General features: G+C 41.7%; 2 protein-coding genes across 13 annotated transcripts in view; one reads left to right on the top strand and one right to left on the bottom strand.

The window, feature by feature from the left end:
• strn3 (striatin, calmodulin binding protein 3) overlaps nt 1-2,933 on the bottom strand; it is a 207,807-nt gene extending 204,874 nt beyond the window's left edge. For all 4 annotated transcript variants that reach the window (XM_068039354.1, XM_068039355.1, XM_068039356.1 and 1 more), the window contains exon 1: nt 2,509-2,933. In XM_068039354.1, coding sequence (XP_067895455.1) covers nt 2,509-2,754 — 246 coding nt within the window. In that variant the 5' untranslated portion in view covers nt 2,755-2,933. The remainder of the gene's footprint in view (nt 1-2,508) is intronic.
• Nucleotides 1,936-23,940, top strand: ap4s1 (adaptor related protein complex 4 subunit sigma 1). Of its 9 annotated transcripts, none has more exons than XM_068039361.1 (6): nt 1,936-2,111; nt 10,574-10,677; nt 11,281-11,367; nt 12,600-12,668; nt 17,311-17,322; nt 22,413-23,940. In XM_068039361.1, the coding sequence occupies exons 1-6, from the start codon at nt 2,066-2,068 to the stop codon at nt 22,539-22,541; spliced, it is 447 nt and encodes a 148-aa protein (XP_067895462.1). In that variant the 5' UTR covers nt 1,936-2,065; the 3' UTR covers nt 22,542-23,940. The 9 variants fall into 9 exon arrangements, with proteins under 9 accessions (XP_067895462.1, XP_067895465.1, XP_067895459.1 ...); XM_068039364.1 differs by having other exon boundaries at nt 1,937-2,111; nt 10,479-10,677; XM_068039358.1 differs by lacking the exon at nt 1,936-2,111 and adding an exon at nt 2,158-2,359.
• Nucleotides 23,941-24,778: the final 838 nt, after the last annotated feature.

The following is a 24,778-nucleotide window of genomic DNA, read 5'->3' as shown; positions in this document are numbered from 1 at the left end:
TCCTGGAATCCACAACTTCATGACTCAAAGGCTACTGCTGCCATCCAGCTCAGGTGACACGTTAATATTTCAAAGCATAAAACTTATGAAGATACTGAGAAATATATCTGTGGGAATAATTTAATATCAACCTCTCAATATAGTATGGGAATAATAATTCAATCCTAAAACAAGAATGATACCATTCTATTTGTGGATAGATTGGAGAAACTAGTTTTATTCTCCTTAAAGAGAAGGCCGAGTGGAGATTTGATAAAGGTTTTCAAAATCATGAGAGGTCTAGACAGAGTAGATAAAAGAGAAACTGTTCCCATTGGTGGAAGGGTTGAAAACTAGAGGGCAGATTTAAAATGATTGGCAAAAGACTCAAAGGTAACATGAGGAAAAACTATTTTATGCAGCAAGTGGTTTATCTAAGGAAGGGTGTTCTGCTATGGGAGAGTGCAGCGAAGGTTCACCAAACTGATTCCTGGGATGTCAAGACTGACATATGAAGAGAGATTGGGTTGATTAGGCTTGTATTCGCTAGAGTTTAGAAGAATGAGAGGGGATCTCATAGAAACCTACAAAATTCTAACAGGACTGGACAGACTAGATGCAGGAAGGATGTTCCCGTTGCCAGGGGAGTCCAGGACCAGGGGTCACAGTTTAAGGATAAGGGGGAAGCCATTTAGGACTGAGATGAGGAGCGATTTCTTCACCCAGAGAGTGGTGAACCTGTGGAATTCTCTACCACGGAAAGCAGTTGAGGCCAAATCATAAAATATATTCAAGAAAGAGTTAGATATAGTTCTTAGGGCTAATGGGATCAAGGGATACAGGGAGAAAGCGGGAACAGGTTACTGAGTTTGGATGATCAGCCATGAGCGAACTGAATGGCGAAGCAGGCTCGAAAGGCCTACTCCTGCTCCTATTTTTCTGTTTCTATGGTTAAGATTTAGAATGTACTACCTGAGAGTGTGATGGAGGTAGATTAAATTGTGGCTTTTAAAAGGGAATTGGATAAGCACCTTCAGGAAAAAAATTGCAGAGCGATGGAGAAAGGGCGGGAGAGTAGGACCAGCTAAATTGCTCTCGCAGAGAGCCGACAGAGGCTCAATCTGTGCTGCAACTCTTCTATGATTTGATTTTCCATCTCCAGAAAGTACAGGTACAGTGTAATATCACAATGTGAAATGCTTGGAATACATACAGATGGGTTAGAAAATGTATTCCTTCAACAGTGTTAAAAGTATCAATGGGACAGGGATAAATATCTTAGATGTGAATCACATAGTAAATGAGTCCAAGGGATGAAACCATCTCTAAATATTTTATTAATTGCAGAATTTTTTTAATAATAAAAACAATCCACAGTTTATCAAGTTTCTTTTTGTAGCTTTTCTGCTTCATTACTCAGATTAAATGTTACAGAAGATGCTTGCTCTTTTGCAGATATGAGCAGATTTTTGATTGTGTATAACATAACTTCCCATAATCTATATTTCATGTAAAGTATTGGATTAAAACGCAGTTGGCGAAAAATAAATTACAAACAAATCAACTACTATATGTGACTAAAATTTGAAATGAACACCTCCCCATGTTTACATTGTCGTACTCTTCCGCACATTATACTATAGCTAGCCTCTGAAGCCATAGAAGATTACTTTAAGGCAGACAATCGTTTGTACATGTGCATCACAAAATAAGGTTATTAGAATTAACTTCAAAAGTGGGTATAAAGTAGTATAACATCAGTAATTTGCTGGACGATGAACTGAGACTGTGCATTTTGGCTCATGCTTTCCATTGTTACTATAAGCTATCCGTTTCTAATGAGAGAATATGTATCTGTTGAGAATAATAGCTTCAAAACGAAATTGCAAATCAACATTACAAAATAAGCCATTATTAAAACGGATTCGCGTCATTTAACTCTATGTTACATCACGTTCAATGATGTGGTCAGCCCCAACTTGCCGGATCACGACTGATCACTTCAAGCAAAACATGTATTTGTCCAGGTTGACAGTTTCGACAAATTACAGAAACGGAGTCATCTCTTACATAAAGTGCTTATGAAATGCTACCCAAGCAACGCTCAAACAATCCACATCGTACAAGACCAGGTACCGAGCTCTCAGAAAACCTGTGAGCTAATTGCACAAAAACACATACAAGACGCGCACAATGTCTAACGGCAGCATCAATCGGAAACAAACTAGAATGAAACAAATGAAGTTGCTAGATCAGGACTATGAGACGAGACGGAGAGCCTCGGGTACCCACACACAAATGTTCCCAGTTATTTACACTCAGCTGCCCGGCGCCATATTGGAAACAAAAATGGCGGCGGTGAGGATGGCCTCACATTTGGGTAAATACCGGCCGCTATTTCAATCCTTTCTCCCCAGTTCCGGGCGGCCGTTAGACGCAGAACCGTATCGCTCATTCCATGCAAATGGCTCTGACCGTCTCCGCACCTCCCCCCACTCCCCAGCGTGTAAACGCCGCTTGTCACTTTACCTGTAACTCGGCCCTCTCCACCTCCCAGTGCGCTCGCTCCATCTCGAAGCGGGCCCACTCGTGCTGGATATAGTGTAAGATGCCGGGGATAGTGTATTGGGGCCGCTGCAGCTCCTCTTGCTGACTCTGCTGTTGCTGCTGCCGGACGCCGTTGTTGTTGTTGTTGCTGCCACCGTTGCTTCCCGGGCCCAGCAAAGGGCCTCCGGAATTGTTGTGCGAGGACATTCCGAGAGGATGTTCGTCCATGTTTATTATTATTATTACGAGGTGGTATTGTTATTTTTGGATATATTAGTGGAAGGGGCCGCGAGGAGAGGAACTGGATGAGTCTCAGCGCCACCAGCGAGCCGCCATTGCCGTTCTGTCTGCAGAATATGGCGGCGGCGGCGCTGCGCTGTGGGTGGAGGAGGGGTGGCCGCGGCCCTTTGGCCAAATACAGTGGCAGCGCCACTACGCAGGCGCGCCAAAGCCAAGCCGCACACCTGCCCGCTCAGTGTCTGCACTGGGAGCATTGGCTGCACAAGGAGAGTCTAGCTAGACTGACAACTCAGAAAGATGCAGAGAAAGAAAACCAGCATTTAAAACAGAAAATGCAGTCCCCTCCGCAGGACATCTCATCAGATCAAAGGCCAATTAATGTTGGGTTGGGACTCTGTTTAATTTCAATTTTTTAAAATTTAAAGTTTTTAAAATTGCATCACCGTCACTGTTTTACAGATACCATTTTAAGAGTCTGTTTATTCAGATATTTGACGTGTTTTATTTAACGGGGCCTGCTAATAAAACAGAAAGGAATTGAGGTAGCTTACTGTAATAATCTCTAGTCCTCAAACATCTGTGCCTTCTACCTAGTAGCTAAGAGTACCAGCCAGTTTAGCACCAAGCCTTTCGGGCCAACAGGAGCCAGGTTTGATTCTGGTCTTTGTCGGCTTAACTGGGCTAGCGGTTAGAGTGTGTGGCCTGAGAGGTCCTGTGCTTAGAGAGGGAAAATGCAGCAAAGGTCTTACTGTTGATTACTATCCAGTAGTATTTACTGTGATGGCTTACAGCATTAATTATCCATCCAATACACATTGTCCCGGCTGTTGCAGAAAGAATGAACACTTGTGCAAGATACCAGAGGGCTGACTATATCCACAGAACATAAGAACTGGAAGCAAGTGTAGATGTTATTATGGCCCCTCGAGCCTGCCCACCATTCGGTAAGATCATGGCTGATCTTCTGCCTCAATACCACTTTCCTGCCTGCTCCCCATATCCCATGATTCCCTGAGACCCCAAAAATCTGTCTATCTCAGCCTTGAATATACTCAATGATGGAGCATCCACAAATCTCTGAGGTAGAGAATTCCAAAGATTCACAACCCTCTGAGTGAATTAGTTTCTCCTCATCAGTCCGAAATGATCGACCCCTTATCCTGAGACAGTTTCCCCATGTTCTAGATTCCCCAGCCAGGGGAAGCAACCTCTGTGTCTACCTTGTCAAACCCCTTCAAAATCTTGTATGTTTCAACGAGATCAACTCTCATTCTTCTAAACTCCAGAGAGTAGAGGCCCAATTTATTCAGGACAGATGGAATGTGAGAAAAGGGGGTGAATAGACATTATCATGAGACTGGCAGTTAACATAAAAGGGAATCCCAAAGTTTTCTATAGACATAAAAATGGTAAAAGGAAGAGTGGGGCTGATTAGGGACCATAAAGGGGATTTGTGTTTGGAGGCAGAGGGCATACTTTGCATCTGTCTTTACTAAGGAAGAAGATGCAACCCAGCCATGGTGAAAGAGGAGGTAATTCAGACACTCTAAGGTTTACAATTGATAAGGAGGAGATATTGGATCGGCTGTCCGTACTTAAAGTGGATAAGGCACCAGGACCAGATGAGAGGTATCCAAGGATACTGAGGGAAGTGTGAGAGTGGAAATTGTGGAGGCACTGGCCATAATTTTTCAGTCTTCCTTAGAGTCGGGGGTGGTGCCAGAGGACTGGAGAATTGCAAACGTTACACACTTGTTCAAAAAAGGATATAAAGATAAGCTCAGTAACTACAGGCCAGTCAGTTTAACTTTGGTGGTGGGGAAAATTCTAGAAAGAATAACTCGGGACAAAATTAATCGTCACATGGACAAATGTGGGTTAATTAAAGAAAGCCAGCATGGATTTCTTAAGGGAAAATCATGTTTACCTAACTTGCTGGAATTTTTTGAAGAGGTAACAGAGGGTTGATGAGAGCAATGCACTTGATGTGGTGTACATGGACTTCCAAAAGGCACTTGATACAGTGCCACAAAACACATTTGTGAACAGAGTTATAGCTCATGGAATAAACGGAACAGTAGCAACATGAATACAGAATTGGCAGAGTGACATGAAACAAAGAGTAGTTTTTCGGGCTGGTGGAAGGTTTGTATTGGAGTTCCCTAGGGGTCAGTGTTGGGACCTTTGCTTTTCCTGATATATATTAATGACCTAGATCTTGGTGTACAGGGCACAATTTCAAAGTTTGCAGATGATATGAAACTTGGAAGCAAGTTGGTGGAATTGGCAGACAGGTGGCAGATGAGGTTCAATGCAGAGAAATGTGAATCGATTCATTTTGGTAGGAAGAACATGGAGAGACAATATAAAATAAAAGGTACAGTTCTAAAGCGGGTTAGGAGCAGAGGGACCTGGGTGTATATTTGCATAAGTCATTGAAGGTGGCAGGTCATGTTGAGAGAGCAGTTAATAAAGCATACAGTATCCCGGGCTTTATTAATAGTGGCATAGCTTACAAGAGCAAGGAGGTTATGTTGAACTTGTATAAGGCACTAGTTCGACCTCAGCTAGAGTATTGCATCCTGTTCTGGATGCCGTGCTTTAGGAAGGATATGAAGGCGTTAGAGCGGGTGCAGAAAAGATTCACGTAAATGGTTCCAGGGATGAGGAACTCCAGTTATGAAGATAGATTGGAGAAGTTGGGATTGTTTTCCTTGGAGAAAAGGCTGAGAGGTGATTTGATAGAGGTATTCAAAATCATGAGGGGTCTAGACAGAGTAGATGGAGATAAACTGTTCCCACTTGTGAAAGAATCGAGAACGAGAGGGCACAAATTTAAAGTAATTGGTAAAAGAAGCAAAAGAACTAAGCAACATGAGGAAAAACCTTTTCACACAGCAAGTGGTTAAGGTCCAGAATGCACTGCCTGAGAGTGTGGTGGAGGCAGGTTCAATCATTCAAAAGGAAATTATACTGTTATATGAAAAAGAAGAATGTGCAGGGTTATGGGGAGAAGGCGGGGAGTGTCACTAGGTGAAATGTTTATTAGGAGAGCCGGTGCAGACACGATGGGCCAAATGGCCTCCTGTGCTGTAATAATTCTGTGATTCTGTAATCATAGACCCTAGGCTAAAAGAGTAGTTAGTCAATAGCATTTGTAGCCAAAAATAAACATGATATTTACAGATAATTACAAACAATTTTTTTTTTAATCAGGCTTTGCTAATCAAATACTGTGACTAAAAATAGCATGGTAAGACTTGAGATGTAGAAGCATGCTTGTTTCATAGGTTAAGACTCATCTTTACTGCAAAACATGAGTTTGGTTAATAATCTATTTATACTAATGGATATATTATTTCTGTTCTATTGAACTTCTTTGTAAAAGTGCTAGTGCATAATAGTTTGAATTTAATAGTACTGAATACCAACTAGTGAAAGCTGGGATGGAATCCGAACTCAACTAGGAGAATATGCCCTAGCTGTCTGCTGCCAAAACCACCTACTACTCTAGGATCATCCTGGAGGGTAAAGATGACCCTAGTCTTTACTCCCACCTCCTCTGCCCCACCGTCAGTTCTTCGCAAGGTGCTCAGAGATTTCTTTGTTACCAAGATTAAGATCATCCATTCAACTACTTCTGCTGCTTCAACACCCCCGCCTTATATGCCTAACCATACCTTCCAGGCAATGCTCCCTTTAAGCTGCGCTTGGTTCACTCTTACCTATCTAGCTGTAGTTAGAGCATCTCTAGCAACGGCTTCCTCTCCCACCTCACACCATGACCTTGGTCTTCTTCTCTTGATGCTGCTCCTTAGCAATATCATCTGCAGACACAAGGTCAGTCTTCACACATGACTTGATGATGCCCAGCACTGCCTCTTCACCACAACTCTCAACTCCACAACTGCCTCAGTTGTATCAGACTACTTGTCCAATATCCAGTCTTAGAGGAGCCATAATTTCCTTCAGCTCAATATTAGGGTGACTGACACCACTCAAACTGTCTGTAACCTTTTTGTCCTGTTCAAGTGAGATAGCATCTCCATCACAAAGACCTTCGACTTCCAGCTGTATAACATCACCTCTCTCCACCCCTATCGCAGGACATATGTCATTAAAAACACTTCTGTCCCCTCCAGACTTAACTGTTCCAATGCTCTGCTGGCCAGCTTCCCATTGTGTATGCTCCACAAACTTCAGCCCAAAATCTCTGCTGCCTGTATTCTATCCCACAGCAAGTCCCATGCCCCCACTACTGCATCTTTGCAGACATTCATTGACTCACCTCCTTGACCAAGCTTTTGTTCTCTCATCCTAATCCTTCCTTTGGCTTTGTGTCACTTTTTTTCCTTACCCCCTGTCTTGGGATTTATTTCTAGTGTTGCGGCCACGTGGTGTGATGTGGGTGGCTCCCACTGTTCAACTCCCCATCTGACCGCAGCAAGTGTATTTGTATTAGAGTTTAACCCATTGGTGTTTTATTTTTCAAATAAACCAACCACGACAGGTTTTCTTGTGGTTTTAAAAAACAGTCAATTGTTTATTGATCAATACATCTGATCCCAAAATTGTCACAACCTCATTCACTCATGCATTCGCTCGCACACACGTGCACACACGAAACAGATAGAGAAGGGAAAGACGTAGGTGGGTTTTAGTGGGGGAGAATGGTTAGGATAAACCTGTTGAATTCTCTTGAGACTCAAGTTCTAGATAGTTTCAGGTCAGAGATGATTGTAGATTTCTCTGTTGATTGAAGGTTCTGTTGGAGGTGGTGGTCACTTCCAGCTCTCTCTGCTGTGTAATGTAGGTGTTGGATTTTTTCTGTAGGGCAGGTGCTTTCTGGCTTGCTGAAATGTCAGCTGTTACAACTAGCTTCGCGCTCTCTCTCTGGCTGTCTTTGTTTTAATCAAAACTGTGTCACTTCTCACCTTCTGTTAGGAGACACTCTGGTTTCAACCCATGGTGATCGCACAATGACCCAGGACATGGCTACTTCACACCTCCTTTGTTTTAGAAGACATTCAATTCTGGAATGTTTTTAGGATAGGTGTGATATGGGTTTCATTAACACTTTTTGGCTTTGAAGATTTGTCCTTTGTCTTTGTCAGACTGTTTGGATACACAGAAGGCTAATCCCCTTTTTTGGTGGCCATTTTGGGTTATTGTTCACTTTTTAAAATAAAGGTTCATTTTAAAGACAAAGTTAGTCCGTGAATGTTGTATCATCGCACTTCCAATGTACATGACATCAAATTAAAGGCATTCTATAAATGCAAGTTTTTTCATTTTTTTCTCCTCCAAGTCCTGAAGACAGTGACTGGTGCTGGGTTAGAGTTTCAGTCAGAAAGTTATGGTTTCAACCTCAACCAATGGACTGAAATCCTGGCAGTGCAGTATTTAGTGGGTGCTTCATTGTTTTGGATAAGATGTTCAGCTGGTGTCGTGTTCTGGTGATTGAAGTCATTTATTTGAGGAAGAGCAGGGGTCTATGGCTAATATATCCCTTAATCAACACTGGAAACAGGTTAACTGATCATTTATCTCATTTCTGTTTGTAGGATCTTGCTGTGCACTGACTGCTTTGTTTACTTGCAAAACAATCATCACTGCACTTCAAAATGAATTTATTTTTGTGAAACACTTTAATAATCCTGGGTGCTATATAAATGAAGTCCTTTCTTTCTTGGTTTTATGGGCCTTCATAGCCATATTACACAATGTCCACACAGGCATTTTCCGGCAGCAGTCAGTAAATAATGATGAAGAGATAGAACCTTGGCTGTTATCCCTAACCCAGGGATGCCGACACCAACTACAAATCCCCAGTGCTGCTTTTACTGACATCACTGAACTCAGCATGGACCAGTGAGCAGACCTTACACTTTTGGGTATAGCTCAGTAGAACACGTCACAGTTACCAGCTGAGTAATTTGGGGGAGGGGAGGGGGACAGCTATATCTATATGTATTGATTACACTTTTGGCAGTTACGTAAAATGCTTCAAAGTAGCAATTCACTCCAAATTACTATCTGTTTTGAGTGATTGGTCAACAATGGAGATGTTTTTCATTGAATTGTGAATGGGGTTTCCGGTCATGTGGACCAGTGATAACAAGGTATTTATAGTATCTGCAGAATTTGACTGGAATGTAGCTGCAGAAATACTGGAGTGGAAGTCACTGTAATCATGAGCCACCTTTAGGCCTGCATAAGGCAGCTGTTAGTGTCTTTTTGTATTACCCTTTCAGTTGCCTGGTTTGTAATGTACAGTTAGTCAGAGGATGGTGGGGACCAAAAATAGTTCTTCTGTATTGTAACCAGTCAGAATTATCTATAGGACACGCCCTATTTAATGAATAACAGCTACTTTCTGCCTAATTTCATCTGGACAGACAAAGTTTTACTTCAGAATATGTTTTAATTAAAAACAAAAATATTTTTTAGTTTAGTACTCTCTTCTAATAATGTTATATTTGCTTTGTCTTCAAAATGTTACACTTTGTTCCAGGAATAATCAAGCTTAACAAAATATGCTTTAGGTCATACTGACATCACGTTTCAATCTTGTTCAAATCGTTTTATTTGACAGTCCCTAGTGTATTTCGTTCTTGATATGGCTGATATCAATAGTACTATCACATAGTAATCGCATGTTTTATTAAGGAAATGTGACTGTAAGGATGGTTTGGCAATACCTGTTCTGTTTTTGGATTTCTGTCTGATATTGAGATTATTATTCAGGTGGCACATGTTATTTTAATATTTTAACTGTTTAAATTAGATAGTAAAACTGCTTGAGATCTCTATAATGCTGACTTGTTATGCTGGAGGGAATGTTATAGAGAGTTGCTGTTTTGTATGGTTTCATTATTAGTAAAGTAATCAGAAACAATTTGTCTTGTAGCAGAAATTACAGTACTGTAAACATAATAGAAAATTACCTATTGTTTGTCAGGTAGGATTTCTATTGTTTAAGGATGTAGCATCCTTCAATGAAAGCGTGCAGCTACTTCTCTCAACTTGCATTTTCTGCCCTCACTGATTTCCTAGCCGTGCAGTTTCTGTCTCCATGAAACAGAGTAACCAGTCTGTACCTATGATGCTATTTGTCTTCTAATAAGAGACATGTAAGAGCAGTTCTCCATCCAATTTTTCTGTCCATTCAAAGATTTACCTGGCCACCACCCAACCTGAGGCTGTAAAACTGCAGGGGTTATGGGGGCTTGGGGGTTGGAGGACAGAATCTGATCACGATATGTCACAGTACACTGGCATTCTATCACAGTACGCTACCATGCCACTAAGCTTAGTAAAATTTTCTGTAAATGCTTCAAAGTTAGCTTTGTATCTTAAAAAAAGTTGTTGCTGCAATAAAAACATTAAATACATGTTTATTGTTGTTGAGAAGCTGTAGCAAAAAAGCAGAGAACACAATTGCAGTTCAATAGATCTTTACTTTAGCTTGACACTAGCCTCAGGTTAGTTACTGAATTGAAAGTTTTCTATTTACACTGTGTATTAGAAAGAATTGCAATGAGAAAACTATTATAAATGATTATATAAAGTATGTTTAAACTTTAAAAAGTAATAAACTTATTTCAACAAACATTTTATTTGCACGTTGTAAGTCTTGTTTCTAAAACTGAGGCTTGTTTCTAACTCCAACGACAAATTTAATGAGCTACAATATTTTGTGCTTTTTTCAGAAATATTGTGAAAGAAACATAAAAAGGAATACCATTTGTCTTGGTTCAGAAGTTTATTAATATGATTAAGTTTTTCCTTTTGGTGAACAAACAAGGGCAAATGAGACTCTCCAGGTATTACGAACCCGTGGAAATCCACAAAAGAACATTGTTAGAAGCCAATGTCATTAAGAATTGCCTCTCACGAACAAAGGACCAGGTAAAAGTCCTAGCATTTCTTGAAAAAATTACTGAATGTATCTTGGAATCATGAATGAATCTTTGTTAAAAATATCATTGTTTACCTCTGTACCGTATTGATATGTTATTGTTTGCTTTAGCTACACTGCACTGGAGTTTGTCACAGTAGCAAGTCAGATATATTATCTCGGGTTCCTTGTAGCCCTTTGTAGGAAATGGAGAGGAATTGTTAATGGCTTGTGTGAATAGACTACTTGATGTAGGAGGGTTGATGACATAAGAAATTAGGATTAGGAGAAGAGTTGCATCATCAAATCATCTTCAACAGATTAAGAATAATAAGCATCAAATGGTGATTCCAAGGGAGAAAAAGAAAACTGCTGGGCTAGATCAGCCCACTTTGGAATAGCATTTCCAAAGCCTAGCATCACATTGTCATCCAACTCTTTTGGTTGGGATATGATGTGTGACACATGAGAATTTAAAGACTGAAGAAAATGCCTAAGCAAAATAAATTTAAAATGTTTTTTAAGTTTGCAAAGTTAATAGAATCCAATTAACAAAACAATATGGCAAATTGAGATTATGAAACTTTTGAAAATCCTTCTCATCTTGCCCCCAGTGTTCCTTTGTTGAGTACAAGGATTTTAAACTGGTGTATCGTCAGTATGCTGCACTCTTTGTTGTAATTGGGATTGATGATGCAGAGGTAAGCAGCATTTACCATTCTCACTGAATCAATATATGCTGAACTTCATTGGCTATAGCATTTGCTGTATCTGTTTATCTTCTACACATTTTCAATATACGAGCGCACACTTCAGCTTGGGTAACGATTGGAAAAGTAGTACCAGCGAGTAAAAGAGCCAGCATCAATCCTAACATTTACAGTCTTAATTATATTATCAGTGGCCTTTGATTACTTAAGTAAAAAAAAAAAGATGGAATGAACTAATGCACATAATTGATACAGGGCTAGCACATTTTCACACGTGCAGCTCACCCACAGTAAAGCAAGTAATGGGCTAAATTTACATAAGATTGTTCTGGCGCATTTTGTATTGCATGCTATATTGTATTTTTGTCAAACATACATTTTGTTGATATGTAAGTTAGGTACATGCCACATGATGTGATTCGGTGCATAATGTCAATAAAAGCATCTGATTTCTGCACAAATATTACAATACACTGCAGTGGAATGACAAGTGCCATTTTCCTCTAGTTTTGCAGTGGTGCAGATCTGCTGATAACCACAGAGGGAAGCATCATTCACATTTAGAATTCATTTTTTATATTGAATTGATGCACATGGTTTTTGGTATTTAAACTTCATAATAATGAGGTGATACAACTGGAGTTAGTGTCAAAGTAATATGAATATTGGAGTATTGGTACCATCTGAACTGACCTTCAGAAGCTGCTACTGCTACAGCCAATCCTCCACTACTGAAGGATAACTAATTGTGGCCTAACAAGACATTAAGCTGTATCAAAACCAGTACAAAAAAATAACAAGAATTGAATTGTGAAGTACCTTCACCACATAAACTGCAGCGTTTCAAGAAGGCCCACCACCACATACTCAAGGCAACTAGTGATGAGTTATGAATGCTGGCTTTGCCAGCAGCACCAATATCCTGAGAATGAATCAAAAAATTTACAGAAAACAAAACTAAAAGTCGCTAGGGCACACCACTAGCCATATCTCATAAATGTAAGAAACATTCATTTACTCCTACTTTGTTTTTTTTATCCTTCAGCCATTCCTTTATCCATGAAATCATCCTAGCTCCTCATATCCCTGTGCAAGAAACCTTTTTCAGTCCTACAACTATGTCTTTTCCCACATGTACTGCAACCACTGGCAGCTTATGCAGATTATTGATGACATTGAAATACAAGTAATGCAGACAAGTAACTTCTATTCTTGATTTTCAGAATGAACTGGCAGTGTATGAACTTATACATAATTTTGTCGAGGTTTTGGACAAATACTTCAGTAGAGTGGTGAGTTAATAAAGAACATTAATAATTAGTGGGACAGAAATATGATTTACACGGTTGAATTTGTTCCACGATGGTGTAATGGCTCATTTCACTGGGCCATAAATGATCTTGGGAATGGCACAAATCAGGCTACAGCACTGAAATGAGCCAAATATATAACCAAGTAGCCTCACAAAGCTGTAAATGAAGAAAATCATTTTTATTATTGGAATTATTGGTATCCATTTGGCAACTTATGTTTTATTCTGACAATTTTAGGAAGGCAGATTGAAACAATTAATGGAACTGGATGAGAATAATTGGTTAGGACAAAGCTTTGACAGAAATGGCACACAATGCCAATTTAAGTCACTGGATAAGCAATTCAATAGGAATAAGAGGAAAGATTTGTGGTCAACGAGAGATAATGGAAGAAATAAGGGCAAAAAAGAGGTTTCTCAAATATAGATCATGACATCAGTGGTGGACAGACAGGAGTACAAGGCTCAGGTGAAGACTGATAAATTCCTAGTTTGACAGGTGGAAACAGACAATAAGGTTAGGATTGCAGGAAATAGAAATAACAGCTGGGAAATGACAGATATCCCAGTGTATTTGTATCGGTATTGATGGAAAAAGATGTTGACTCTTTCTTGGAACTGAAGATCTGTTTGCTGGCAAATGAGAAGGACGTTTTAAGAATGTTGGTAAGGAATTGAAGGAAATGCTACAAGACATTAAGGCCTCAGGGCTGGATGATTAACATACAAGGGCACTCATATACTAGCAGGAACATATAGGGAATCATCAGAATCAGGAATTGTACCAAAGGATTGGAATGAAGGAAACATAACACCTATTCTTTAAAAAAATTGTAAAAGGGAGCTGTATGGAGAGAAAATCATGCTTGGCAAACCTGTTAAAATTCTTTGAGGAGGTATCAGTGCACGTAGATAAAACGAACACTGAACATGGTTTATCTAAAATTCAGCAAGATTTTGATAACAATACCAGTTGGCTGGCCAGGGACTGTGGAAGGTCTGGTCGGCTAAACTGCATTTACTTTAATGCAAGAAACATTACAGGTAAGGCAGAGGAACTCAGAGCATGGATCGGTACATGGGATTGTGATATTATAGCTATTACGGAAACATAGTTGAGGGATGGGCAGGACTGGCAGCTCAATGTTCCGGGATACCGATGCTTCCGGCATGACAGAGGCGGAGGTAAGAGAGGAGGGGGAGTTGCACTATTGATTAGGGAGGCAGTACGTAGAGAGGATATCCCAGGGGGAACGTCCAGCGAGGCCATATGGGTAGAACTTAGAAATAAGAAAGGGGTAATCACTTTAATGGGATTATACTATAGGCCCCCCAATAGTCAGAGGGAAGTGGAGGAGCATATATATAGGGAAATCACAGATAGGTGTAGGAATTATAGGGTTATAATAGTAGGTGATTTTAACTTCCCTAATATTGACTGGGACTGCCTTAGTGCTAAGGGATCAGATGGGGAAGAATTAAAGGGGATCAAAGGGGTAAATTTTTCACACAAAGAATAGCGGGTATCTGGAATGAGCTGCCAGAGGAGGTGGTGGAGGCAGGAACAGTAGCAATATTTAAGAGGTATCTGGACAGGTACTTGAATGAGCAAGGCATAGAGGGATATGGAATTAATGCAGGCAGGTGGGATTAGTATAGATAGGCATTATAGTCGGCATGGACACAGTGGGCCAAAGGGCCTGTGTCTCTGCTGTCAGACTCTATGACTCTAATACCGGATAGCAGGTTAGTCCCATAAAGTAGAAAAGCACAAAATAGGTGGACAGTCACTGAAGTGGCTGCATCAAGGGAGACAGAGTGTGGTTGTGCGTGGAGAAGCATCATAGTGCTGGGAAATGACTAAAGTGTTTCAAGGATCAATGCTGGGATTGAAATACATGGGGTAGAGATAAAACTATTAAAATTTGCTGATGACACCAGGGGTTGTCTGGGGACAAAGGTTGCCAAGAATCAAGAGCAGGATGATCAGCAAAGGCATCTAGATAAATTTGGAAGTTGAGCTGAGAAATGGTAAATGAAATTCAAGGCTCTATTTTGTGTAGGGGGCGGGGCTCCCGACTGGGCCAAAAAGGCACGGGTAATCCCGCCTCTGCCTTTTCCTGCACCCCTCGGAGCGATCTTTCCATCAAAGTTTTTACATGCTGGGAACCCTGTTCCTTTAAAGACCAGAATCCCGCCTCCATGAGCTACTGGCCAATCAGAGGGCTGGCAGCTCAGCAGTATCAGCAGCGCCACAGGGAGCGGTGGCCACTTCCGGTGCTGCAGAGGCCTCGAACCCAAGCCCAGCGCGAGAGATCCAGACCAGAGGTAGTTGAGGAGGGGTTGTTGGGGTCAGTCTGGAAGGCCCCGGCGAGGAGGCAGGGAGGTGAGGAGCTGGTCATGCAGTCCAGGGGGAGAGGGGTCCTGGGGGATGAAGTGGTTGCCGGCGAGGAGAGACCCCCCCCCCACAAAGCTGGAAGGAAGGGCATCTCGTTTTACAAGACGAACTCCCCACGTGGCAGAGGCCCTCCACAACAACCCCCCCTCCCGCCACCCACCGCCACTGGTAAGATCCCAGCAGCAGTGGGAAGTGGCCCTTAATTGGCCACAAATCAGGCACTTTAGGTCCTCAGTTGGCCCCTAGGCGGGAAGGCCATCGTTGGCCTATCCAGCCCATCGTTGGCCTATCCAGCCCCTGCTAAGATCGCTTGGCGAGGGGATCCCCACCAGCCTTGCGATTCTCCGTGCCATTTTCCACCCCCCCCCTGTCCACCTCCAGCCCCACCTCGGTGGTGGGTGGGTGGGGGGGGGGCGGCCCATAAAATCCAGCCCTCAATGTTGACAAGTGCAGGATGATGAGACTGCCAGTTTGAACAGCGATTAAAAGTTCTGGCAGCACACAGGACAGGAAAGGGATTTGGAGCACCGGTGGACGGATTATTGAAACCATCTGCACGGTGTGCCGCAGTGTTAAGCGAGGCAAATAGGATCTTAGGTTGTATGGTGCATGGAATAGAACACAAATCTCTGATAATACTGATTGTCCCAGTCTGTACAATTCTGATTGCCATGTTACCAGAATGAGCTGAAAACATGTAGCAAAGGCTTGCCCATCTGATACCTGGCATCAGGTGCATGAGCTACCAGGAGGAACTGTAGCAGATGTGTTTGTTTACACTACAGGAGCCTAAAAGGGAATCTTGATGAGATGTTCAAGATCCTTAAGAATGTCGACAAGTTAAATCCTTTGCTCCAAGAATAATGAGGAGAGATGGGATGAAGCACAGAATAGGGGAGGTGAATGCACACAACAGATATAACTACTTCACATACAGTGTGGTGAATGTTTGGTATCAGCTCCCTAGGGAGGCAGTTGAAACCAATAACATGAATAATTTCAGGAAGGAATTGGGCAGACATTTGGTAAAAAAAATTAATTGAGTGCTATTAATAGTGAAATATTCTGCTTAAAAATTCTGGTACCAGCTTGATAGACCAACATGCTCTCTTCAACTCTTGTACAAGCTTATGTTCTGTATCAAAATTTATGCTATTATAGTGAGAAGCCTGTGTCTTTAATACCAATTTCAATAGTAACAAGTCGATCAAAATAAAGTGACAGTGATAGTCAATCATGGCTTCACTTATGACAATTAAAACTAAAACATTTGGGAGAGATTCAGTTTTATTTTGTTTTTAAAATAAGCACCATCTTGGCATCAATGTGTGTAGGATGCTTTGCTGTTTCGAAAGAAAGGAGGCTGGATGTTAGCATCCCTCCTGGACAAAATCTTATTCAGTAAAACAACTGTGTTTTAGCATAACAAAGTGTCCCTCACTCTATCAGCTCATGCCTGGGGTATGCTGAAATCAAAACTGTTACCCTTTAGTGGCAGCTCTGTTTAAGGAACTGCAGCTGCTGCAGAGTCTTTTAGGTTTTTGGAAACTACAATGTTACGCATGTACTTTTTAAGTACATGAATTTCAACTTGTCCAAAACTCTGCTGCACATATCCTGTCCTACCCTGCACCTTGCTCCCTCTCATGAGCTCTATTCTCACTTTGACTGCCACTAATCTTTCAAGTTTAAAATCCTTGTCCTCACTCCATGGTGTCATCCCACTCTAATTCTACATCCTACTCTAGTGCTATTCCCCCAAACACTCTGTTGCTCTGACTCTTGTGCACCCACTTCCTTCATATTGCCATTAATGGCAGGGCGCCTGGGTCCAACTCTTTGGAATTCCCTTTCTGAATCTGTCTCCCTTTTCTCTTCTCTCTCTGCTTTTAAAAACCTCCTCAAACCCTGCTCTTAAATTAAGTTTTTGGCGACCTCATCTAATTTTTCCAAGCTCTGGGTCTGCTTCCCATTGATCTATTTGTGAAGCATCTTGGCCCATTATTACATTAAAGGTGCAACATGAATAGACGTGGTTTTCAAGGAGTTATACTTTTTAAGGTAATCAGTTTCTGTATCCTGGTGTTTTATGTTCTTCCAGGCAGCAGGGCCCAGCACTGCTCAACATTCTCAATTCGAATCACAATAACTTTACTGAAATACTGGAGAGAGAAGAAAACTTTGATTTGGTTTTCTAACCTTAACTGTATATTTTCTTTTTCAGTGTGAGTTGGATGTATCCTTTTGCCAAAAGTTATTTGTAGTTGACTGCACCTGGAATTATCACAGAATCATAGATAGAATCATAGCACAGAAGGAGGTCATTCGGCCTGTTGTGACCTTGCCGGCTCTCTGCAATTGCTCTGCAAGAGCAATTCAACAAATCCCACACCCCTGCCCTTTCTCTGTAGCCCTGCAAATTTTTTCTCTTTAGAGTAGTTATCCAATTCCCCTTTGAAAGCCACAAATGAGTCTGCCTCCACCACACTCTCAGGCAGTGCATTACAAATCCTAACCATTCACTGCGTCAAAAAACTTTTTCCTCATGTCGGTTCTGGTTCCTTTGCCAATCACCTTAAATCGGTGCCTTCTGCTTCTCAACCCTTCCGCCAATGGGAACAGTTTCTATCTACTCTGCCCAGACCCCTAATGATTTTGAACACTTCTATCAAATTTCCTCTGAACCTTCTCTTCTCCAAGGAGAAAGGCCCCAGCCTCTCCAATCTATCCATGGAACCATTCTTGTGAATCTTTTCTGCACCCTCTCTAATGCCTTCACATCCTTCCTAAAGTGTGGTGCCCACAGTTGGATACCATATTCCAGTTGAGGTCAAACCAGCGTTTAAAGGTTCGTCGTAACTTGCTTGCTTTTGTACTCGATGCCTCTATTTATAAAGCCCAGGATCCTGAATGCCTCAATAACCACTTTCTGAACCTGCCCTGCCACATTCAGTGATTTGTGCACATATACCCCCAGGTCCCTCTGCTCCTGCAACCCCTTTAGAATTGTATCCTTTATTTTATGTTACTTTTCCTCGTTCATCCTATCAAAATGGATCACTTCACACTTCACTGCATAAAATTTCATCTGCCACATGTCTGCCCATTCCACCAGCCTGTTCATGTCCTCTTGAAATCTATAACTATCCTCCTCATAGTTCACCACACTTCCAAGTTTTATTATCTACAAGTTTTTGAAATTGTGCCCTACGCACCCACTTGGGGAACCCTACTATATACCTTCCTCCAGTCCATAAAACAACCATTCACCATTACTGTCTCTCTCCTGTCACTCAGCCAACTTCGTATCCATGCTGCCACTGTCCCATTTATTGCATTGACTTCCATTCTGCTCTCAAGCCTATTATGTGGCACTTCATCAAACACCTATTTCGAAGTCCATGTATCCCTGATCAACCCTCTGTTGCTTCATCAAAAACTCAAGCAAATTCATGAACCATGATTTGCCCTTAGCAAATCCTTGTTCCTTTCCTTAATTAATCCCTATTTGTCCAAGTGACTGTTAATTTTGTCCTGGATTATTGTTTCTAAAAGCTTTCCCACCACTGGTTAAGCTGACTGGCCTGTAGTTGCTAGGTTTATCCTTACACCCTTTTTTGAACAGGGGTGTATCATTTACATTTCTCCAGTCCTCAGGCACCACCACCGTACCTAAGGAGGATTGGAAGATTATGGCCAATGCCATAAAAGCTTTAACACTTAGCTTCCCATGGTAAATATTCACCTACAGTCATAGGAACTGCATGATCTAGCAGCGGGAAAGCACTGGGTACTGACATAACAGCAAAAGCATGTATTTATATAGCACCTTTAACAAAATAAAACGTCACAGGAGCATTATAAAACAAAATACGACACCAAGCCTTGTAAGGAAATAGGTCAGGTGACCAAAGGCTTGGTCAAAGAGGTAGTTTTTAGGGAGTGCCTTAAAGGTGAAAAGTGAGGTCGAGAATCAGAGAGCTGTAGGGAGGGTATTCCAGAGCTTAGGTCCTAGGCACCCAAAGGTATGGCCACCAATGATGGAGCAATTAAAATCGGGATGCTCAAGAGACCAGAATTAGATGAGCGCAGATATCTGGGAGGGTTGTGGGGCTGGAGGAGATTACAGAGACAGGGAGGAGCGAGGCCATGGAGGGATTTGAGAACGAGAATTTTAAAATCAGGACGTTGCTTGACCGGGAGCCAGTGTAGGTCAGCAAGCACAGGGGTGATAGGTGAACAGGACTTGGTGCAAGCTAAGACACAGGCAGCAGAGTTTTGGATGATCTCAAGTTCGTGGAGGGTAGAATATGGGAGATCAGCCAGGAGTGCATTGGAATAATTAAGTCTAGAGATAACAAAGGCATGAATGAAGATTTCAGCAATAGATAAGCTGGGACAGGGCGATGACGAGCAATTAGAATTAGAATTAGAACATTACAGCGCAGTACAGGCCCTTCGGCCCTCGATGTTGCGCCGACCTGTGAAACCATCTGACCTACACTATTCCATTTTCATCCATATGTCTATCCAATGACCACTTAAATGCCCTTAAAGTTGGCGAGTCTACTACTGTTGCAGGCAGGGCGTTCCACGCCCCTACTACTCTCTGCGTAAAGAAACTACCTCTGACATCTGTCCTATATCTATCACCCCTCAACTTGAAGCTATGTCCCCTCATGTTTGCCATCACCATCCGAGGAAAAAGACTCCCACTATCCACCCTATCTAACCCTCTGATTATCTTATATGTCTCTATTAAGTCACCTCTCCTCCTCCTCTCCAACGAAAACAACCTCAAGTCCCTCAGCCTTTCCTCGTAAGACCTTCCCTCCGTACCAGGCAACATCCTAGTAAATCTCCTCTGCACCCTTTCCATAGCTTCCACATCCTTCCTATAATGCGGTGACCAGAACTGCACGCAATACTCCAGGTGCGGTCTCACCAGAGTTTTGTACAGCTGCAGCATGACCTCGTGGCTCCGAAACTCGATCCCCCTACTAATAAAAGCTAACACACCATATGCCTTCTTAACAGCCCTATTAACCTGGGTAGCAACCTTCAGGGATTTATGTACCTGGACACCAAGATCTCTCTGTTCATCTACACTACCAAGAATCTTCCCATTAGCCCAGTACTCTGCATTCCTGTTACTCCTTCCAGAGTGAATCACCTCACATTTTTCCGCATTAAACTCCATTTGCCATCTCTCAGCCCAGCTCTGCAGCCTATCTATGTCCCTCTGAACCCTACAACATCCTTCGGCACTATCCACAACTCCACCGACCTTAGTGTCATCCGCAAATTTACTAACCCACCCTTCTACACCCTCTTCCAGGTCATTTATAAAAATGACAAACAGCAGTGGCCCCAAAACAGATCCTTGCGGTACACCACTAGTAACTAAACTCCAGGATGAACATTTGCCATCAACCACCACCCTCTGTCTTCTTTCAGCTAGGCAATTTCTGATCCAAAGCTCTAAATCACCTTCAACCCCATACTTCCGTATTTTCTGCAATAGCCTACCATGGGGAACCTTATCAAACGCCTTACTGAAATCCATATACACCACATCCACTGCTTTACCCTCATCCACCTGTTTGGTCACCTTCTCGAAAAACTCAATAAGGTTTGTGAGGCACGACCTACCCTTCACAAAACCGTGCTGACTATCTCTAATGAACTTATTCTTTTCAAGATGATTATAAATCCTGTCTCTTATAACCTTTTCCAACATTTTACCCACAACCGAAGTAAGGCTCACAGGTCTATAATTACCAGGGCTGTCTCTACTCCCCTTCTTGAACAATGTTACAGAGGTGGAAATAGACGGTCTTAGTGATGGAGCGAATATGTGGTCAGTAGCTCATCTCAAATATGACACCAAAGTTGTTACCAGACTAGTTTAGTCTTGAATTGTTGCCAGGGAGAGGGATGGAGTCGGTAGCTAGGGAACAGAGTTTGGAGCAGGGACCAAAAACAATGGCTTCAGACTTCCCAAATGTAATTGGAGAACATTTCTGCTTATCCAGTACTGGTTGTCAGAGAAGCAACAGTGGAGGATTCGGGAGAGTTATTGGTGAGGTAGATCTGGGTGATGCCATCTTACTTGTCAAAACTAACACTGTGTTTTCAGATAAAGTGATTGAGGTGCAGCATGAGGATGAGAAATAGGAGGGGGCCAAGGATAGATCCTTGGGGGACACCAGAGTAACAGTGTGGAAGCAGGAAGAGAAGCCACTGCAAGTGATTCTCTGGCTACGATTAAATAGATAGGAATGGAACCAGGTGAGAGCTGTCTCACCCAGCTGAACGACAGTGGAAAGGCATACAGAACGCTTGTTTAAACATCAGCCAATTTCTCCAGTGAGTTTGGATATTCTATGACAGCTGTTGCTCACAGTGTAATGCAATGAGGGTATTCAACATACACAAGTTACGTCTCCACCCCAAGCTAAATATGTCCAAAGTGTCAAGAAGTTGGACGGAAGTAGTTCCCAGGCTGTGCAGCTCCTGCTGATCAGCTGATGAAACCCCAGCAACAATTCTCTCCAGTTTGTTTTTCTTTATAGCAGCAACACTGAATAAGGCAATCAAACTTGTGTCCGTCTACCCTATGCCCAGAATTAATTTTTATTTTATCCTTTATTTATACTAACATATTGTTTCAATAACCTTAATTTAAACAAAAACATCGATATCAAACAGAGGAAACTGGGAGGTAAAAGAATTTCCTACGTATCCACTTCACTGATGTCTTTTCAGGTATTGTGGCCCTCGTGGGTTCAATATTTGAAACATATGGTAGGTTTAGAGTCATAGAGCGGTACAGCACTGAAACAGGCCCTTTGGCCCATCAAGTCTGTGCCGACCATCAACCACCCATTTATACTAATCCTACATTAATCCCATATTCCCTACAACATCCCCACCTTCCATCAATTCTCCTACCACCTACCTACACTCGGAGCAATTTACAATGGCCAATTTACCTATCAACCTGCAAGTCTTTGGCTGTGGGAGGAAACCGGAGCACCCAGTGGAAACCCACGCGGTCACAGGGAGAACTTGCAAACTCTGCACAGGCAGTACCCAGAACTGAACCCGGGTTGCTGGAGCTGTGAGGCTGCGGTGCTAACCAATGCGCCACCCTTTACCATGAATCTGAAACTAATCTGCATTTCAAAATGTTTTCTTTTTAAAGAGATACTGTTGAACCTCCATATTCTATATTTAGAAATAAGATAATCAACTCAGAATTAAATGCTTCTGTGATATTTTCTCAAACTATTTATCATTTCCTTTAACATTTGAACTACTCAGATCATGTTTAATTTAGACAAAGTTCACATCATCTTGGATGAAATGATTTTGAACGGTCGTGTTGTGGAGACAAACAAAAGCAGAATCCTTGCCCCTCTGCTTGCACTTGACAAAATGACGGAAAACTAAATCAGAGGAAGGTGCAAATTGTTCAAAAGCTGCACCATTCGCAATTTTCATTGCTAACATGTAAAATGCTGCTTTATGGATTACTGTGGATGTCCTATCACGATGAACAAACCTCCTTATAAAAATATGCTATTGAAAGCACAGCTTCAATACTTCAAGATTATCCATATGAAGATCAGGAATTTGAAGGCATGTACAGTATTAATTGCTTGACTAGTTTTTAAACCGTATTGCACTTATCTATGACTAGGCTTAACAGCAAGTTAAAAAGTAGAGAGCTTGAAGTACTTTACATTGCTGACAGTTTTGCATTACAGTTGGAAGCCTGCTGGAAATTGTGGAACAAAACATTCTTCATTGAGCTTCACATTGATGAATAATAAATTATTGAAATACTGAAGATTATTGGTATTCACTCATTAAAAATTGACTGGATACTGAAAAAATCCATTATCTTGAACACAATGAATTAGCTGCCGTTATGAAGCCGATTCGATCAGAGTGATTCACACCTGACAACCTGAAAATAAGAAGTTGGCTCCATTTGATAGGAAAAATATTTTAAAGGTCCTAAAACATCAACTGTGTTCCCTTGACAGATGCTGCCTGATCCGCTAAATGTTTCATTGTTTTCTGTCTTTGTTTCATAATTCCAACATCTGCAATATTTTGCTTTTATTTTCCAAAGTATTATGTTCTACTGTGGCTTAGTGGTAACACTTGTGCCTCTCAAGGACCCTTACAATGGAATGTGCTGTTGAAGAAAAATGGTGACAATGGAGAACACTGTCTCAGTACAGTCTTGAGAGGCTCAGGAACTAGAAGTTGGAGTGCTGATATTGGATAAAATGCAAGATGGGGCCATATACTCCCACTGCTTCCAGCTTTTTTTCTTAAGGTCACAGTCAAAAGCTTTATGTAAGTTGATGAACGCAGTGTCAGTAGGTTTTCCCCGAACCTTGCAACATCTGATCTTGTATCAAGCTATAAGATCATGAAGGGTCACTGACCTGAAACGTTAACTCTGCTTCTCTCTCCACAGATGCTGCCAGACCTGTTGAGTATTTCCAGCAATTTTTGTTTTTATTTTAGATTTCCAGCATCTGCAGTATTTTGCTTTTATTATATATTATATAAAATCAGTGTGCCAGTCAACCTAATGTTGCTCTCATATACCCCCTGGTGGTGACATTATAACTTATGCAGGGATTTGTTGGGGAGTAGGGTAATTCACCCATTTGCACTCAAACAGGAATTGGTGTGCAATTTGGCAGGAAAGGGTGAGGAGGAGGGCAGAAGGGACTAGCACGTTACTAGTTCAGTAATATATAAAACATTGCAATTCATTGACAATCTGTTAATACCATGCTGTTATATTAAAGCTATTACTGATTCATTACCTTGGGCTAGTTTCTGCATATATTGAACTCCTTGGTCAGATTCTTTGACAGTGCCACCATAACAACATAAAAAATATGGTGCAGGAGGGAGGGCTTTAGATTCCTGGGGCATTGGAACCGGCTCTGAGGGACATGAGACCTGTACAGGCCAGACGGGTTGCACTTGAACAGAGCCGGGACTGAGTTCCTTGTGGGACGTTTCGCTAGTGCTGTTGGGAAGGGTTTAAACTAGTTTGGCAGGGGGATGGGGACCTGAGGGTAAATTCAGTTGGGATGACATCAGAATTGAAAATGGAAGGCAGAAAATTAATGGATGAGTCTGGAAGACAAAGGAAACAAAGGTTAGAAAATTTTTTTTTAAAGAGTTTGGGAGTGCTCAAAGGTATCTATTTCAATGTAAGGAGTATAGCAAATAAAGCAGATGAGCTGAGGGCACAGATAGACACGTGGCAGTATGATATCATAGCTATTACAGAAACGTGGTTTGAGGAGGGACAGGAATGGCAGCTCAACGTCCCTGGTAACAGGGTTTTCAGACGCAATAGGGAGGGGGATAAGTAAGGAGGGGGAGTGGCAATTTTGGTCAAAAAAACTATTACAGCTGTGAGGAGGGATGATATGTTGGAAGGTTCATCATATGAGGCCATATGGATTGAGCTAAGGAACAAAAAAGGGCAATCACAATCATGGGAGTGTACTATAGACCCCCAAACAGTCAGAGGGAGATACAAGAGCAGATATGTAGGCAAATCTCTGAGAAGTGCAAGAACAATAGGGCAGTAATAGTAGGGGATTTTAACAACCCCAATTTTAATTGGGATAATTTTAAGTGCGAAA

The sequence above is a fragment of the Heterodontus francisci genome, chromosome 9, assembly GCF_036365525.1.
Source record: "Heterodontus francisci isolate sHetFra1 chromosome 9, sHetFra1.hap1, whole genome shotgun sequence".
Lineage (NCBI taxonomy): Eukaryota > Metazoa > Chordata > Chondrichthyes > Heterodontiformes > Heterodontidae > Heterodontus > Heterodontus francisci.
Note: the sequence above shows the minus strand (reverse complement) of the source record. Positions and strands in the feature narration are given on the sequence as shown.

Coding starts and splice junctions, on each gene's coding strand:
- ap4s1 (XM_068039358.1), top strand. CDS start 2,173: ATGTCTAACGGCAGCATCAATCGGAAACAAACTAGAATGAAACAAATG. Junction 2,360..10,573: donor GAGGATGGCCTCACATTTGG/GTAAATACCGGC, acceptor TGAACAAACAAG/GGCAAATGAGACTCTCCAGG. Junction 10,678..11,280: donor TCTCACGAACAAAGGACCAG/GTAAAAGTCCTA, acceptor TCTTGCCCCCAG/TGTTCCTTTGTTGAGTACAA.